Genomic DNA, 18,883 nt, shown 5'->3' with positions numbered 1-18,883 from the left:
ATATTAACCATTAAGGCTGAGCAAGACGAATTGTCTGGGGAAGATACTGAAGATTGCATGGTCAGGTTGTCATTCAGTAATATTATTGAATGATCTTGGGTTAAGACAATGATAAGACAGGCTGTGCATCATCTCTGGATTGACCGTTTTTTAAACACATAATTTATTTGACCAGTTGACATATCTATCCTTCTCACTTCCCCACCACTGCCTCTATTTGGATTCTTTTACTCTGAAGCATGCCACACGGAGGCATCATATACAAAAGGTCGCATCAATAGGAGACACGCTGTTTGTTCATCATGTTCTTCTCCATTTTGAGTTGACATGTTAGCAGCTCCTCATTGTCACTCCAAACACTGAGACAGATTAGCAGATGACAAACTGCACACGAAATAGTCTGGACATTCTGAAAGGCTTTAATTTTTGTTTGCATTCTTCTTCAGGTAGTAAAAAAACACTGTATGTCCTTGGAACAATGTTTCAAGGGGTGATTCTTGTACTTCTCCCAAACTGGGAATGGGAGCAGACAGAGAGCCAGATAGTAGTCACATGTGCACCTGGCTGTGTGGCACAAGTGTGTCTTGGGTCCTGAATGGTGAGGAAAAAGTATTCAGAAATGACTATCATCGAGCAGAATTCACCAAAAATCGTTTTTTTAAAAACTTTCAGAGAAGTTCTCCAAATCGCTAATTTTCTAAATAGCTAATTTTCCCCAGATAAGCAATGCTTTCTAGGCAGGGTCATATTGTGATGATGCTGCTTCTTTAACAAGGTAATGTTGTCCTTTTTTTTCTCAGAGGGATCATAAAGTCAGAAGTTCCTATATGTCTATCTACTTGAGAATGTTTTTAAGTCTTTCTTTTGAAACACTTTACAATGAAAAGGAAATGGCCAGTTCTCCCAGTTCAGGGTTTGGTTTGATTGGGTTTAAGCAAGCAGTCAGTTTTTTGAGGCTACTGGTCAAAAAACAGCTCCCCTGCTAATCCTGTCTCTCCCTGACATCTCCCCTGTAAGAACCTGTGCTTGATTTTACCTTTTTTGTCAAGGGGGTGTTTATGGGGATGTTGGTTTTCAAATAGTTACATTATTCTAAATTTGGTTTTCTTTTATTCATGTACAAATAAATTCTGTTTTGTTTGAAACGGAGTGATGAGGCTAGCTGCACCACTCCTCAAGTATCCACTTTACACCTGCTTAAAACAAGTGGAAACGATAGGGTCTGGATGACCTTGTTGAAAAGTTTTGAAGGGGTCTGGCTTGGTCCATAAGAATATTGAGAAGTTTCCAACACAGAGAAAGTAATATTCTATGTTATTAATACAGTAAACTGTACATGAGACAAACTCACTCTTTACAGTTTCATTGCAGCATTTTTAAACATTGAACAATCCCAGGTTTTCCTCAGAAGGATCACATCCACTACCTCTCCGCAACTCTACCTCACGCTCCTCCTTTTAGACACTCCTTAAAACCAAACTCTTTGGCTAATCTTTTGTTCATTTAACCTAATATTACCTTATGTGACTTGATGATTCATTTTATTTAATAATACTTCTGTCAAATACATTGATACATTGCATTACATTAATGGTGCTGTATAACTATGTTGATGGCATTTCCATATTAGTAGTCCAAACATGATCAACAAGAAACCCATTCCTCCACTCTTTCAAATAAACTGTTATACCAAATACTCTTTGCACAAAATATTAATGAGGTGCTGACATTCCCTGTGCCACAGTACTCAGGGGTATTACTCAAGAAGCCCTGCATTGACAGAAATTCATTGAGAGGATACTGCTGTGATAGATATTCAGTGAGAGAATACTGCACTGCTAGACATTAAGTAGTGAGGGAGTACTGTCAGTATTGATGAAATATTATACTGCCAGAAGTGCAAGATTACCAAATGTGCCAACATTCGGATGAGACAAGGCACCATTACTCCCTCAGAGAAAGATCCCGTGTAAAAGATCTCATGGTAGTATTTTGAGGGAAATCAGGGAATTCTCCCTGGTGCCTGACCAATATTTTTCCGTCAACTAATAGTCAATCTGATCAGTTTTGAGTTCGAATCCCTACAGTGTGGAAACAGGCCCTTTGGCCCAACAAGTCCACACCGACCCTCCAAAAAATAACCCACTCAGACCCATTCCCCAAACCTATTATTACCCCTGACTAATGCATCTAACCAAAACATCCCTGAACACTATGGGCAATTTAGCATGGCCAATTCACCTAACCTGCACATCTTTGGATGCATTGTTGTTGCATTTTTATTTGTAGGAAGTTGCCATGCACAAATTGGCCACCATGTTTCCCTACACTATAACGGCTATTACACTTCAAAAATACTTAATTAGCTGTGAACTGCTTCAAGGCTTCCTGAGGCTTTGAAAGATTCTAAAGAAATGCAAGTCTTTCTTTCTTCCCTCAGAATAGACATTTTCCTTCTAGGGAAGCTACAATGTGTGTTGTAGACTGCCCTCTTCACCTGGTCACTCTTATGCTTGGTTAAGGAGTTTGTAAATACCGAGCATCTGCTTTATTTATGCCTCTGCACTTTCCATTGTCAATATTCTGAACATACATAAATCTCCGTGACTTAAACTTACTTGAGGGACACGCTACGATCCCATCAATGCAGCTCCATCTGTAGTGGACCATTGGATTGCAACCTTCTCCTACCCGTGTCTTGTAGCAGCACTGGTGTTGAAGGCAGCACCTTAGAAAAGAGAGGTAGTAACATTGATTTAGAAGAAACATTTACATTAGAGGAATGATGAATTTAACCTGGGCATCAATGAATCAGAACATTATGGAAATTTACAATGATGAAGGCAGATAATAGTCAGAATTCACACAATCGTGTAACAGATATAAAAGATGAGACATTCCATTGTCAAACTGCTTTTTATATTGCTGATCAAACAACAGCAGACCCTCCTACATTACTCTTGGTTCAAAGAGTGAAAATATTACATAAATCATCGTACTTTTTCAACCAGTCTCCTTCAAATGTATATCCATGACAGGCCAATATTGTGGGACTGATTACAGCACCGTGACCATATCTTTCTGTCATTGCAAAGAATATCACTACATAGGGATGCTAACAACAGAAGTAAAGCAGGACTTTTACCCATCAGGAAGCCGACAAAACTCCAAACTTCCCTATCCTTTTTAAAAACTCCAGGCTTTCAAAATTGACACTGGATTATACCTAATGCATTACCTCTTGATTTACTCAATCATTTCGCTAACCTCTCCAAAACTTTCTGTAGTGCCTTTTACCATTTTCGTTATTTCTATACATACTTTACTGTATTATTATTAGTTATTAATTTATATCTATAATCCTTTTTGCTATTTCGTTAAATGTCAAGTATCCAGGTTTCAGAATGACTGAGCCCCTCAAGTAATTAGATTCATTCTTAATTTCACAGGTTTCTCCTAAATTTTCAAAACTCATTTCATGGGACATCGACATTGTTCATAATGGTTGTATTGTTGACTATCCTGTAGTGCCCTTGAACCGAGTGGCTTGCAAGGCCATTAGGATGGTGAAAAGTCAGCATGTGCAGAGTTGTACGTAAAACAGATCAGGTGAGGATGGCGGATTTCTCTTCATAAAGGACATGGGTGAACTATCTGTGGGTTTGAACGAATGCCTCAGACATTAATTTATGACATTACCATTGCACTGCCACCTCCCTTCCACGTTTTTTGAGGCTTTTGTTCTATTTTGCCTCTCTTACAGATTGAATGGTTGGATGGGACAGGGGATGGTGCAATTGCATGCAGAAGTTAAACTGTGCCAGCATAGGGCAGGTTCAACAGGTTAGCTTGTGTTCATCTGTTCTTTCCTGTCCATTTAAAATTTATTCTCATGACTCAATGCTATTGTCTGAATAGGGTGAACATAGGTTTTAGCCTTAGCTAACCAGATTTAAACACACAATCCAGGTTGGTTCCTTGGTGTAGTGTGAAAGGACATTGCATTGTTGGATTTTCAGTTAGACATAAAAGATCCTCAAGCACTATTCAAAGAAAAAAGTAATCAAGAGTGGTTCTTCTGGGTAACACTACCTAAACCACTCAATGAATCATCTATCATATTCTTGTCTGTGAGATCTTGCTGTGTGAAGTGGTGTTTGAATCTAAAAGCAAATTCTTTGTGAAGCACTTTGGGGCATCCTGAGGATGGAGAAAGTTGCATCATGAATGCAGGTACACTCTTCCATCCTCACCGCCAGGAATTGCAGTACTTACCAATCAATCAAGTCCACCGGCTTTCCAATCAGAATCCGCCTCTTCTTGCGGGTGCAATGGCAACCATAAGGAACAAAGTCAAATTTAAAATTGTCACGGCCTAAACATCGCAGCATGTTTGAAATGCTTCTCATTCTTCCAGCATAATCATCAGTGCCACCTACACACAAATGGAGAAGAGACTGAGCAACACTCAAGGAGGGTGTCTTACCATCAATACAATCCAATTAACAGAAAGGACTTTCATTAGGACTCTTTTTAAAGAAGACTTCTACAATTCCATGAAAGAAAGCATATCATCTTCTGGCCCGTTTTATAAAGGGATAAATATCCTCATCCAGGTATATTTTAAAGACGATTTTTCATGATCAGGATCCCCTTTTTAAAGAGGCAGGTCTCCTCCTGCAGCTTCAGAGCTAGAGGCCTGTGTTGGGATGTTTGAGAGGCTTCTTGTAACATCGAGCCTGGGACTCCCAGGTCCTGTTCTGGTTTGGAGTCTGACACTCACCACTGAGAAAGAAAGAGGCAAGAAAAAGGACACAAAATGTCAGCAACTGTTCCATGGAGCTTCAAGTTACGACCGTCATGGCCATAGCAACATGGCATGAGAACCTAGCCCATAGCAACAGACCGTGAGAATTCTGGACCAAAGCAGCAGAACATGAGAACCCTGAACCATAGGAACAGAGCATGCACATTCCATGTCCACAGCAACAGAGCAGATATATCTCAGCTCATAGCAAGAGATCACAGACATCCTGTCCCAACCACCTTCAATGCTGTCAACAGCTTGCAGTCTTAAATCTGAACAGCTGTCGCTACTACCAATAGAGAATTTGGAGATTTAAATTCAAAATCTGGGTGAAGGGGAGTTGTGTCTTGAAGATGTACTTTAGGAATTCACCAAGGCTTGTCAGACAACACCTTCCAAACCTATGAACGCTACTATCTAGAAGAACAAGGGTGGAAGATACATGGAAACACTTGCGAGTTCCCCTCCAAGCCACTCACCATCCTGACATGGAAATATTACCATTCCTTCCATTTCATTTCTGGGTCAAAATTCTGGAATTCCCTCTCTAATGGCATTGTTGAACAATCTACAGCATATTGATTGAAGCAATCCAAGAAAGCACTTCACCACCACCTTCTCAAGGGCAACGAGGGATGGGCAGTAAATGCTGGCCCAGCTCAAGTGACTGAATACGTTTTTTTAAAAAGTGATATGGTGGGAACAAATTAATGGAAGGATCTGAAGATTAATATTTAACAGATTTACAGTCTGTTGCTGTGGCAGCCTTCAATCAAATATACAATAGCAAGAAATGGGCAATTCATACAAATTGCACATGCAGGAAAAAAGCATTCCAGGCCAAAGCAATGTAATATGATCATTTTCAGAACCAAAGCAACAGAGAAGCCATTTGCATGTATTCGGTTTTCACCAGCAGCCTCTGCAGCTTGAGCAAAGCACAAAGATGAGGAACCTTCTCTGTCTAACATCTTCTCAGACCATGAACTGTGTGAGGCTTTTCAATGATCTAATTTACATGTAGACAGAAATAATGTCCTTTCTGCTGTTTAAGGAACTGGGGCACAAATACAATATTTGCTCGATGCTCAAGCCAGGATGATGAAAGTCAGGTCACCAGAGGGCAGTATTGCAGCACTTGTGAGCTTTGGTGTGGGGGCAGCAAGTTCTCCAAGAACAGAGTCTGTGAGCTATATTGAAAGTTTGCAGAGTGCAATACCAGTGTTACCAGGGTTCACATTCTTTTTCAATTTCGGGCCTGCCAGGCTCAAATAAAACCTGAATAAAAATCTCAGGATGTTTCCTGGAAGCAAAGTTCAAATTTTACCAGGTTGACAAAGGTACCTATAAATATAAATTACAAAAATGAAAAATTACAGGAGTGACTGTAAATTCTCTCAATATTTTCAAAAAAGATTTAAAACAATAAAAAGTCACATCCAGGTCACAGCAGCAGCAAACATATCCATCCCAGGTCATATATATAAGGTAAAAACAATGACTGCAGATGCTGGAAACCAGATTCTGGATTAGTGGTGCTGGAAGAGCACAGCAGTTCAGGCAGCATCCAAGGAGCTTCGAAATCGACGTTTCGGGCAAAAGCCCTTCATCAGGATATATGACAATTGTTACTATATACAGGATTGTTGGGACATGAAATTTACTACTAGAAACATTGACGTATATAGAATATGTAAGATGGAATTGGAAAAATAATTATGAATCTTTATTATTATGCTTTATGATCAGTTTAACGTAGTAAACAAATTGATGGTAATGTTAATGCAATACAGAAGAAACAAATAAATTACAGATACTGTGATTCACAGAGGATTGGAAAAATAACCTGGATTCTTCCTATCAGGAGGCAATCATGCCACTTAGGATAGTGTCTCCTGATTTGGTCATTTGTCAGAGACAAGAGGTTCTGACTGAGTGAGACAGGGAAGGACCCTTAGAGGAATGTCAACCTCTGTCATTGTCCAATAGATTTGACGATCTCTCAGCTTTCTTCGATGAATTTAGGGGCTTCAGAGTGGATGAGCTAATATGGTACTGTGTTACAGGAAACCAGTCAAGCAGGAAGAGTGACAAGAGATGCAGTGGTAATGGGGATAGTACAGTCTGGGAGATTGACACCCATCCTCTTCCTCATATCTCTATCTGGCTTTCTCTTAAATTTATCTCGACAGCTGTGTTGCTTATCCAATTCCAAATTTGGGACATTTGGGGCCTGGAGAGAAACTTGCAATGGGAAAGAGAGGATCAAGTTACTGTGGTCCATGTTGGTACCAATGATATAGGTAGAAATGTAAGCTTTGGAAAAAGGTTCTGCATAGAAGGTATGAGGAGCGAGACACTCAAAGGTTACAATGCATCCTGAACACTGCAATGGTTAGAGAAAACCTTGGTTCAACAGATTAGGATTTTAGATCAGTTTGGGCAGAGATGAAGAATAACAAGAGAAATAAGTCACCAGTAGGATTGATCCATAAGTCCAGTGACATTAACTAAAATGTATATAAGATAAAATACTGGATACTTGTAATAAAGGAGCACCAATATTCATGGGGGACTTTTATAGAGTCATGGAGTCATCTACATACAAAATAGAAAAATCCCTTTGGCAGTTGTCTGGATGAGAAGTTCATACAGTGTTTTTGTGCAGCTCATTTCAAACCATACAGAAAACCTGTTGTCTTAGACTAAACATCGTGTAAGGTGACAGGATTAAGCATCACCTGAGAGTACAAGGCTCCCCAAGACAGCAGTCACCACAATATGATTGAATTTTACATCCAAGTTGAAAGGGAGAAGATTGGGTCAAAGATAAGTATTTTAAAGTAAAATAATAGCAACTATGTGGGCATGAAAGCTGAGCTAGCTGAAATGAACTGGCAACCAGGCTAAAGGATAGATCAATAGAGAGCCAGTTGCAGACAGTTAAGGTAGTATTTCAGAATAGTCATAAAAAGTATGGTCCTTTTACAAAGAGAAAGTTCTGAAGAGAGGATCCACCATCCATGGTCAGTAAAACAAAAATTAAGGAAATCATCAAACATAAGAAAAAGCAGACAATTATACGAAAATGAGTTGCACATCAGATGCTTGCTCAGAATATATCGAATGGCAGAGAATGGCTATACAGTCCATCAGTAGGATGAAATTAGAATGAGAGGAAGCTGGGTAGAAATCTGAAATTCGATAAGAAGATTTTCTACAGATATAAAAAGTGAAGAGAGTAACTAAAGTGAGTGTTCATCCTCTGGGGATTGAGAACAGGGAGTTAATAGTAGATAGTAAAGAAATAGTGGTTGAGCAAGTAGTTTCCTACTGTTTTCGCTGTAGAAAATACAAAATAAACTTTGAGTAATAGCTGATAAGCATGAGGCGGAATGGAGAGACCGAATAAAGTAAATTGACAGACCTGCAAGCTTCCAAGTCCATGTCTTCTGTTACGACACGTGGTAAAACCCCCCCTGCTAATTTAAACCAGCAACACAAAATGATTTACCCCGTGCAGTAATCTGTAAAATTTGAGAGGCCCAGAAATATTCAAAGTAAAAATTAACAACGTTATTTCTTAAAGTATAATACAGAATAATTAACTAACTCCCTCTAACTCCTTCCTTTAACCTACCTTTTAATTTTCCTTCTATAATACTTGTCCGATAACCCCCTCCCCCCCCCCCCCAAGTAAGATTTACCAAAAATTCAGAATTCAAATCCAGGCAGTTGTCGAATCTTCCCTTCGTATCTTCCTCTGTTAGTTTTCTTCTTCTTAGGGATTTCTGTTTCTCAGGTCATCGACTGATAAAGGTACCTTTAAGAGAGCTATGTTTCAGGCAAAGTGTACATGCTGATGGCTTGACAGTTCTCCCTAAACTGTTCACGTTCTGCCATTTTTTCATCTCCAAAGCATCGGATTGTGTCATTGGTTTTTAATATTGTCAATATACTAACTTCAAATTTGATTGGAGTTTGGTATTTTGTGGGGTATAATTTAAACTGATTGGCCTAATTCAAATTTGTTTTTGTCTACAGGCAACCAGCTACACTAGCAGCTAGACCAAAAGGTTACTTTATATCTTGTGCAGAACACTTGGTGCTATCAGGTAGTTCTGCGAGCTTTTGATGCTCTTAAAGGTACAGCACCCCTTACACCTTCATAACACTGCATTACACCCTTAGATCTTAAAAGAGGTGGTTCATGAGAGGAGGTGCATTGCTGTTAGTTTTCCAAAATTCCCTTGATTCAAGAAAAGTTCTGCCATATTGCAAATGAGCAAATATGACCCCTGTATTGAAGGAGAGAGGGTGGGATAAAACAGGAAACAATAGATCAGTTACCTTAACATCAATGATGGGGAAGGTGTCAGAATTGATCATTAAAGAGGTTATAGCTGCACACTTAGAAAATCTCAAGGTAACTGGTAAGAAAAAGCATATTTTTGTGAAGGAGAAGTTTAACAAATGTATTCGACTTTTTTGAATAAGTAACACACTATGGATAACAGAGAGCTAGTGGTTGTACAGTGCCACATCAAACGTTATCCCACAAGTAAAAGCTTATGGCATTGGGTGTCGAATATTAATGTGGATACAAGATTGGCTGGCTGGCAGAAAACAGAATATGCACAGACAGGTCTTTTTCTGATTGGCAGGATGCAGCAAGTAGAGTCCTGATTAGATTAGATTCTCTACAGTGTGGAAACAAGCCCTTTGGGCCTACAAGTCCCTGCCGCCCCTCCGAAGAGAAACCCACATTTATCCCTAACGCACCTAACACTGTGGGCAAATTAGAATGGCCAATTCACCTGACCTGCACATCTTTGGATTGTGGAAGGAAACCAGAGATCCCAGAGGAAACCCCCGCAGACAAGGGGAGAGTGTGCAAACTCCATACAGACAGGCAGGAATCGAACCCAGGACCCTGGTGCTGTCAGGCAGCAGTGCTAACCACTGAGCCACCATGCTGTAGTCTGGTGGAGTATAAACATTTTACAGCTTCCATCAGCGATTTAGATGGGGGGGGGGGGGGGGGGGGAGGGTGATGAAGACATGGTAAATAAGTTTTTAGATAACACAAAGATACATAAACTGTGTTATGAGAATGACTCGAGTTTGCAGCATGATATAGAATAGGCTAAGTGGGCAAAAATGGAGTACCATCTGGAAAACCAGATGTTGTTCACTTTGGCAGGTAGAATGAGAAAAACAGACTGTTAGTTAAATCTAACAATTGCAAAATTATATGCTAGAGACAAATTCAGATGTTCTAGAGCATGAGTGTTTAGTATGCACATAAAGCACATCATTAGGGCGGCTAATGCAATGCTCTCACTTTGTAATGAGAGCAATTGGAAGGAAGGATGTTATGCTTCCAGGTATGGTAACAATACATGGCATTGGTGAGACTATAAATAGAAAACTGCAGTTTTTATCTTCCTGTCTTAAGAAATGAAGTAAACGCAGTGAAGGTGGTTCAGAGGGAGTTTACATGATTGATACCTGAGATGAATCAGTTGTCTGAAACAGAAAGATTGGGCAGGCTGGGCTTGTTTACACTGAAGGTAAGAAGAGTAAGGTGTGACTTGATTTCCTAAGATCGTTAATAGTCTTGACAAGGTGGACATAGAAATATATTTTGTCGTGTGCGCCCAGAACTAGGGGGCATTGTTATAATATTACGGTTCACCCTTTTAGGGGGACAGATATCAGGAGAATTTCTTTTTTCCAGCGGGCTGTATGACATAGAACATGACAGAGCAGTACAGGCTCTTCGGCTCTTGATGTGCCACCCTGTGGAACCAATCTGAAGCCCATCTATCCTAAACTGTTCCATTTTCATCCATATGTTTATCAAATGACCATTTAAATGCCTTGAAAGTTGGCGAGTCTACGACAGTTGCAGGCAGTGCATTCCACACCCCAACTACTTTCTGTGTAAAGAAACTACCTCTGGTGTCTGTCCTATATCTATCACCCTCAATTTAAAGATATGTCCCCTTGTGCTAGCCATTACCATCCGAGGAAAAAGGCTCTCACTGTCCAGCCTATCTAACCCTGTGATTATCTTGTACATCTCAATTAGGTCACCTCTCAACCTTCTTCTCTCTAATGAAAACAGCCTCAGGTCCCTCAGCCTTTCCTCATAAGACCTTCCCTCCATACCAGGCAACATCCTAGTAAATCTCCTCTGGACCCTTTCCAAAGCTTCCATATCCTTCTTGTAATGCAAACAGTTCTGGTCACCGTAACACTCCAAGTGTGGCCACACCAGAGTTTTGTACAGCTGCAGTGTGACCTTGTGGCTCTGAAAATCACACACCATATGCCTTCTTAAGAATGCTATCAACGTGGGTGGCAACTTTCAGGGATCTATGTACATGGACACCAAGATCTCTCTGCTCATCTGCATTGCCAAGAATCTTGCGATTACCCCAGTACTCTTTATTCCTGTTGCTTGTTCCAAAGAGAATCATCTCACACTTTTCCACATTAAACTCCATTTGCCACTACTCAGCCCAGCTCTGCAGCTTATCTATGTCCGTCTGTAACCAGCAACATCCTTCTGCACTATCCACAACTCCACTGACCTTACTGTCATCCGCAAATTTACTAACCCATCCTTCTACCCCCTCATTTACATTATTTATAAAAATGACAAATGGCATTGGCCCCAAAACAGATCCTTGCAGTATATCACTAGTAACTGAACTCCAGGATGAACCTTGCCCATCAACCACCCTCTACCATTTCTCAGCTAGCCAATTTCTGATCTAAACAGCTGTATCACCCTCAATCCCATGCCTCTATATTTTGTGCAATAACCTATCCTGAGGAATCTTATCAAATGCCTTACTGAAATCCATATACACCACATCAACCGCTTTACCCTCAACCACCTGTTTGGTCACCATCTCAAAGAACTCAAAAAGGCTTGTGAGGCACAACCTGCCTTTCACAAAACCATGTTGACTATCCCGAATCAACTTATCCCTCTCTCGATGATTATAAATCCTATCTCTTATAGTCTTTTCCAACTTTACCCACATCCAAAATAAGGCTCACTGGTCGAAAGTTACCAGATTATCTCTACTCCCCTTCTTGAACAAGGGACAATATATGCTATCCTCCATTCTTTTGGCAATATTCCCGTAGACAATGACGACATAAACATCAAAGCTAAAGGCTCTGCAATCTCCTCCCTGGCTTCCCAGAGAATCCTAGGATAAATCCCATCCGGCCCAGGGGACTTACCTATTTTCACACTTTCCAGAATTGCAAACACCTCCTCCCCGTCTAGTCTAGGAGCCTGTACCTCTATATTGTCTTTGACAACATTACCTTTTTCCAGTGGAACTCTCTGCCTCAGAAGGTGGTAGAAACAAGATCAATGAATATTTTCAACATAGAGGTAAGATTGATTCCCCTGCCGAATGGAATCTAGACTTCTCACAAGTAGAACAAGGGTCACTTATTTAAATTTGAGCTGTGAAGGAAATGCTTCTCCAAAAGCATAATAAATTCCAGAAATCTTTCTCCCGAAGAGTTGTGGAGGTGTGACCACAATGAATTCAGAGAGGAAAAGATAGATTTTTGAAATATCAGGGATAGAGGGCAGAAAAGAGGCAGAGTCCTAGGTCTGATCAGCCATAATCTTATAGAAGGACAGGGCAGGCTTTTGGGGCTGAGTGGTCTACGCCTGCTCCTATTTCTTCGGTTCTTATAACACCTTTGACACTGCAGTACTCCCTCAGCACTGCACTGGGGTTTCAGCTCAGGTTTTTGCAACGAAACTTGAACCTGCAACTACTGACTCAGAAAACGTGCCCTACAGAACCACAGCTAACAGGAAGCTGAAAACTGTGATAAAGTTACCTGATCGATCAGGTTGTATGGACTGAGCTACAGATTTTAGAGTACTAAATCTGTTAAGCATCAGCTGGTTTGGTTCAAACTTCATTTTCACACAGGACAGCAAAATAATAGAGACAGGATGGAGGATACATGGAATACAATGCATTTTAATTTATTTTAAAAAGTAGGTGGTGCTGTGATTTTACTACAGCAAATAACCTGAAGTTGGGATTTGAGGTGGCGGAAACTAGCTCAAACAAAGCAGTCAGAAATACATTTGGATCACATCTTGCTCTTGTACTAGAGGCAGAGGTCCAGGTCCAGAACCATTACTAACCCAACACACTCCGAAGCCCATCTCTCCTCGAGATGCAGGACTCCACACAGGCCAGTTCAACATTTTACCGGGCAGCAAGATCTGACCCATGTACATCTCCTCAATCCTTGCTGAGATAGCAAACTGGGAAAGAATGGTAACATTGTTCCTGGGTGCTGAACAGTTTCAAACCAATTGTGTGGAGGCAGGAGAGGAAGTTGAAATGTTGATCATGAAGCAGTGAGTGGCAGGAGGCAGTGATGACCAAGTTTTGACAGATCGAAGTCTGAAATTCTTCCTTTTCAAACCAAAATTGGTGCAAATTACATTCAGCCTTTCCTCTGCATTACCTAAAAGAGATGAAGGCCCGTGTTCACGAAATATTACAGTCAGAGCTCATTGATGAGGAACTATTGAATCCAGTGTGCAATTCCTTAGCAGCTAGAAAGCCAACTCCAATCCAACGACTGTAACAAAGAACAAAGATAGTTTTTGTGGCAAATTTTGTTTTTTAAAATTGTGAATCATGAGGTTAGGAATAGAGGCACACAGCGTCAACACCAAAAAGCACAGGTTAGATACAAAATAAAACTTCTACAGTTTTCAATAAAACTCCTGGGGCAGATACAGTATGGGGTTCAATATGGAATAGAGCTCTCTCTACTCTATTAAAGCTTCTGCAGTTTTCAAGAAAATTTCCAGGGCAGATGCAACACAGAGTTAGATATGGAGTAAAGCTCACTCTTCTCTTTTAAACTAAAAGTAAGGCCCTCTCTACACTTTCCCCATCAAACACTCTCAGGACAGGTACTGCACAGGGTTAAAAACAGAGTAAGGCTACCTTTACTCTGTCCCCATCAGACATTCCCAGGACACATGTAGCAAATTGTAGATACAGAATAAAGCTCCCTCAGAAGAAATGAAGAATTTACAAAGATTACACAATAAAAGGAAATAAAATTGAAGAAATGCATCAGCCTCAATCTCACCTGCAAAGAATTCTCATGATCCTGAGTTGTCTCTTTCATTGCACTCAGAAGCTGACTGCGGAAGCTCTGACTTTCTTCAATTACAACAAGCGATTCCTCTCTGAAAGAGAAAGCAAGCAAAGGCTTTGAAAAATCTTGGACCCAAGTGCTACTCATTCATACATTTGCCCTTTTTTGCGCTTTACCTAATGATCTTCCAAAGAACAGCATAGAGTCATTTTCCATTACTATCTAATCATAATTCACACTCAAAGTACCCAGTTCAGTTTGCGAATTGTGAGGTTGATGGATATTCACTGAAAATACTTATTCTAAACATGATGGTGACCCCAAGGTGCTGTGCTCCTTGTGTGCCAGACTATGACAGATCAGGCTGAACTGATGCAGCATGGCCCAGCAGCTCTGGGCAGTGGTTGAGAAGCTGGCAGGGGAACTGTCATTCTGAAAGAGAAGGGAAGATATCTCTCAACAGGAGCCTGTGTCTCTTGGGAGACTGAGCATTTGAACACTGACTACTTTGCTTGAGAACAGAGTGTAGGCCTGATCAGGGCCAGCTTGCCACCTTCTTCACTAAGCTTTGTAAACAAGCTATTTTCATGACTAGAGGCAGTCACTCTATCTAAGGTGCTCCAAGAGTTAGCTCCTCATTCCCGAGTTAACCAAATGGGTCTCACTTATTCTTGAACAGGATGAGGGTGTCACTGGCTAGGCATCATTTACTGCCCATCCCTAATTGCCCAGAGGGCAATTGAAAGTCATCCACTTCGTTGTGGATCTGGAGTCATATGTAGGCCAGACCAGGTAATGATGGCAGTTTCCCTCCCTTAAGGACGTCAGTGAGCCAGATGGGTTTTTCCGACAATTGGCAATGAATTTATAGTCGTCATTAGATCCTGAATTCCAGATATTTATTGAATTCAAATTCCACCATCTGCCATGGTGGGATTCGAACCCAGGTCTCCAGAACATTACCTGGGTCTCTGGATTAACAGTCTAGTAATAATACCACTAGGCCATCGCCTCCCCACTTCTGTGACCAAAAACCCTTAGAAACCAATTTCTGTCCCATTTATTAGAACTGGAGTTGGCCCAAACAAAGAGGGTGGAATTCTGAAACTTACAAATTTCTGGACTTCTCTGAGGGCAGCATGCTGAGAGAGGGAGGAGAGATAGACTGACTTGGAGCAGACAGACGGCTGGTACTGAGATTCTCAGGACTTCCACTGACCGGACCTCGCACCTTGCTCTGAAAGAAACCATAAACTCATCTCAGATTTTGCTGGTGGCACTGGATGTGGCCACAAATTTAATGTAACCATAACAAATACTTGGGCTGGCAAAATCCATAGCAGCATTTCAGAATACCTTTCGGAAAAAAACAGTTTTGTCGAATCGTACAACACAAGCGTCCATTCACCCTAACTGCCCTTCTAAAAAGTTATCATGAGTAGTCCATACTCACTACTCCTTCTCCACAACCTTACAATTCTTTCATTTTTGTTTCAGAGTCATAGAGATGTACAGCACAGAAACAGACCTTTTGGTCCAACTCATCCATGCCAACCAGATATCCTAAATTAATGTAGCCCCATTTGCCAGCACTTGATCCATATCCCTCTCAACCCTACGTATTTATATATCCATTCAAGTGCCTTCTAAATATTGTAATTGTACCAGCCTCCACCACTCCCTCCGGCAGATCCATACACACACCGTCCTCCCTGTGAAAAAGTTGCCCCTTAGGTCCCTTCTAAATCTGTCCCGTCTCACCCTAAACCTGTGGCCTCTAGTTCTGGACTTCCCCAACCCAGGGAAAAGACCTTGTCTATTTACCCTGTCCATGTCCCTCATGATCTTCTAAACCTATATAATGTCATCCCTCAGCCTCCAACACTCCAGGGAAAACAACCCCAACCTCATCAGCCTCTCCCTATAACTCAAACCCTCCAACCTTGGTAACATCCTTGTAAATCTTTTCTGAACCCTTTCAAGTTTCACAATATCCTTCTGTTGCAGGGAGACCAGAATTGCACACAATATTCCAAAAGTGGCCTAAGCAATGTCCTATTGAGCCACAACATGACCTCCCAACTCCTATACTCAATTCTCTGACCAGTAAAGGAAAACATCCTAAACACCTTCTTCACTATCTTATCTATCTGAGATTCCACTTTCAAGGAACTATGAACCTGTACTTCAAGGTCTCTCTGCTCAGCAACACTCCCCAGGACCTTACCATTAAATTTTCTTTAAAGTGTTTATGTAATTTCTTCACAAAAATTCCAATTCAAATATTTTACCTTCTTAAAAATATACTGAAATAGTGCATACTCCCCATCGTTAATAGGGTGTTTTCAAGAGGAGCTCCAGTCAATGAAATGCTGACTGTAATTCTGTCATAGAGACATCCAGCTGGGAGGATGCACAGAGATACCATGTTAGAGGATAAATGATCAACTATGGGACTTAAATCCAACTGAAGTTTGGAACCTCCTAACTTCTTTTCAACTACTTTTTCTTCCATTACTCATTCATGGCACTTGGGCATCATTGACAGTATTTATTCTCCACTCCTCCAGAGCGCTGTGATGTGGCATTTTCATAAATATAGCTAAGCATTTTGCTGGACCATTTTGGAGAACATTTACAATCCAGGGCTTTGTTGCAGGTCTGGAGCCACATAAAGACCAGACTAGGTGAGGACGGCAAATTCCCTCCTGGAAGGAGAGTTAGAGAACCAGGTAGGCTTTAATAACAATTCCTTAATTATATGGTTACAATTACATCAAAACACTTTATTCCTAATTTATTTAGATCACTCAATTTGACTGCTGCCAGAATGAGGTTTAAACTATGTCACCAGACATCTGGCTTACGTTAAGAGCCCAGCAACATAAACCACAGCACTAAAAGACCCCCGGAATCAATGAAGTACTTTTGAAGTATAGTCACTATTGTAATGTATGGCAGCAAGATCCCACAAATAATAATGAGATACTGAACATATAACATGTGTAGTCTTTTCCTTTAACGCTACATATTTGTCTGGAGGAGGACTTCATTGCACTTTTCATAGCAGTGTCATGTGATCCTCTGCATCCACCTGAGAGGACAGATGATAAGCGTCCACAGCAACTCTGACAGTGCAACCCTCCTTCACTGCCTCTGCCCTGTCCTTTTCACAATGCAGCATTTCTTGGGCACTGCTACCCTGACATATATCTCAGGGATTGTGCAACTGAGGGGTAGGCCTAATTGTGGTAGTAACACTCAGAGGTGGCACTTGTACAGGCAGAATAATTAGCTGACAATACTCACACATGCAATCTTCAGGAGATGCCAGAGTTCTTTCTGACGCTTCTCCTGTAGTTTCATCACCTGCTTCTCATCGTCTGCCATCTGTTGTAGTACCTCATCCAGCCGGGGTAGCAGATCAATTACTTTCTGTTTACAGGCCAGAGTTTTACTGCAAGAGAAGAGGAAACATACAGAGACCAAGACACAACCATCTCCATCTCATAGTAGCCATACAAATGAACCAATCCAAAGACATACCATCTGGATAACACACTGTACCACAAAACTCAGGGTAAAATTACCATACCTCACATTGCCTTCTAATCAAGCTTGCTGTTCCAAGACCATTATTCCTTTGCAAAATGATTGCTGTCCACTATTTTTCTCAAGAAGGCAGCCCAACACTATCATCCCAAAAAAACAGAATTTAGGTAAAGAATACAAGCCTTGCTAGCAATTCTCATGTCCAAACAGAGAATATCAAAACTCTCTACCCAACCGTGGTGCTATTCCTTGCGATATGCGTCCAATCGTTTCACTTGCTTAATCTTCACAGCATTAGAACTGAAAGATCACACTGGTTACAGTAAGAGACAGCATTGGATCAGTGAAGGCATTCCATGAGTTAAATACAGTGTAAAGCTATGGCCATCATTCTCAGGGCAGCTACAGCATGGGTTAACATACAGAGTGAAGCTCCTTCTTCACTGTCTCCATTCACCACTTCAAGAACAGCAACTTAATGGGGTTGGATACAGAGGAAAACTGCCTCTACTCTGTCCCAGCAGGATGTTGTTTCCCTGATGTCACCAATTAGTGTTGAGGATTACATTTTCTTCAGCCCTGTAATTGTTCTTGGGCCAGGATGTCAGCAAATAAAGCAAACATTACTCAGTTCTCAGAGATGCAGCAATGTTTGGAATCAGGCTACAAGATAAGTCACTTCACCACTCCTTGCTGCTATGTTCTAGATTCTGCTCACTACCCTTACCATGTTGCATCGCAGAAACAGAATCACCAATTGCTCCACCCCATCCTCAGTAAATAGCATTCTTTACGGAGGTTTGTATAATACGGTTGTTCCATTCCTAATTAACCAGACAGCAGAGCAAGTTTGAGTGATATTTTTCTCCTGCTTGGTGTCAGAAACTACATGGTTTTTACTAAGTCATAAAGTCAGAGAGATGTACAGCACGGAAACAGAGCCTTTGGTCCAACTCGTCCATGCCGACCAGACATTCCAACCCAATCTCGTCCCACCTGCCAGCACCCGGCCCATATCCCTCCAAACCCTTCCTATTCACATACCCATCTAGATGCCTTTTAAATGCTGTCATTGTACCAGCCTCCACCACTTCCTCTGGCAGCTTATTCCATACACATACCACCCTCTGCGTGAAAAAGTTGCCCCTTAGGTCTCTTTTATATCTTTCCCCTCTCACCCTAAACCAATGCCCTCTAGTTCTGGACTCCCCCACCCCAGGGAAAAGACTTTGTCTATTTATCCTATCCAAGCCCCTCATAATAGTTTGGTCTCCTGACCTGCAGTGATTGTATGTGAGACTTGAAAACCAAACCAAGCACACTGAGCTTGTGTACAGCATTCTGATA

The 18,883-nt window shown here is 41.1% G+C and overlaps 1 protein-coding gene and 2 long non-coding RNA genes across 6 annotated transcripts in view; 1 reads left to right on the top strand and 2 right to left on the bottom strand.

The window, feature by feature from the left end:
- Positions 1-18,883, top strand: part of LOC148135701 (uncharacterized) — a 66,405-nt gene that overhangs the window by 30,203 nt on the left and 17,319 nt on the right. Inside the window, exons 3-4 of one of the 2 annotated variants that reach the window (XR_015754890.1) lie at positions 3,450-3,609; positions 16,644-16,716. This is a non-coding gene — a long non-coding RNA (uncharacterized LOC148135701). The remainder of the gene's footprint in view (positions 1-3,449; positions 3,610-16,643; positions 16,717-18,883) is intronic. The other variant, XR_015754889.1, reaches the window with a different exon arrangement.
- Positions 253-4,432, bottom strand: LOC122542977 (uncharacterized). The gene is made up of 3 exons (XR_015754891.1): positions 4,276-4,432; positions 2,619-2,728; positions 253-591 (listed from the first exon to the last, which is right to left on the bottom strand). It is a non-coding gene; the product is annotated as an uncharacterized LOC122542977 (long non-coding RNA).
- The window catches only part of ikbkb (inhibitor of nuclear factor kappa B kinase subunit beta), a 79,704-nt gene continuing 73,633 nt past the window's right edge, over positions 12,813-18,883 (bottom strand). For all 3 annotated transcript variants that reach the window (XM_043681572.2, XM_043681573.2, XM_043681570.2), the window contains 4 exons: positions 17,294-17,441; positions 15,097-15,221; positions 13,976-14,075; positions 12,813-13,453 (listed from right to left, as the gene is read on the bottom strand). In XM_043681572.2, the coding sequence (XP_043537507.1) occupies positions 13,421-13,453; positions 13,976-14,075; positions 15,097-15,221; positions 17,294-17,441 (406 nt within the window). In that variant the 3' untranslated portion in view covers positions 12,813-13,420. The remainder of the gene's footprint in view (positions 13,454-13,975; positions 14,076-15,096; positions 15,222-17,293; positions 17,442-18,883) is intronic.

Source organism: Chiloscyllium plagiosum, unplaced genomic scaffold (genome assembly GCF_037043375.1).
Source record: "Chiloscyllium plagiosum isolate Xiang-an unplaced genomic scaffold, Cpla_swu_hap1 HiC_scaffold_48, whole genome shotgun sequence".
Taxonomy (NCBI): domain Eukaryota; kingdom Metazoa; phylum Chordata; class Chondrichthyes; order Orectolobiformes; family Hemiscylliidae; genus Chiloscyllium; species Chiloscyllium plagiosum.
This window is presented reverse-complemented; position numbering and strand designations above follow the sequence as displayed.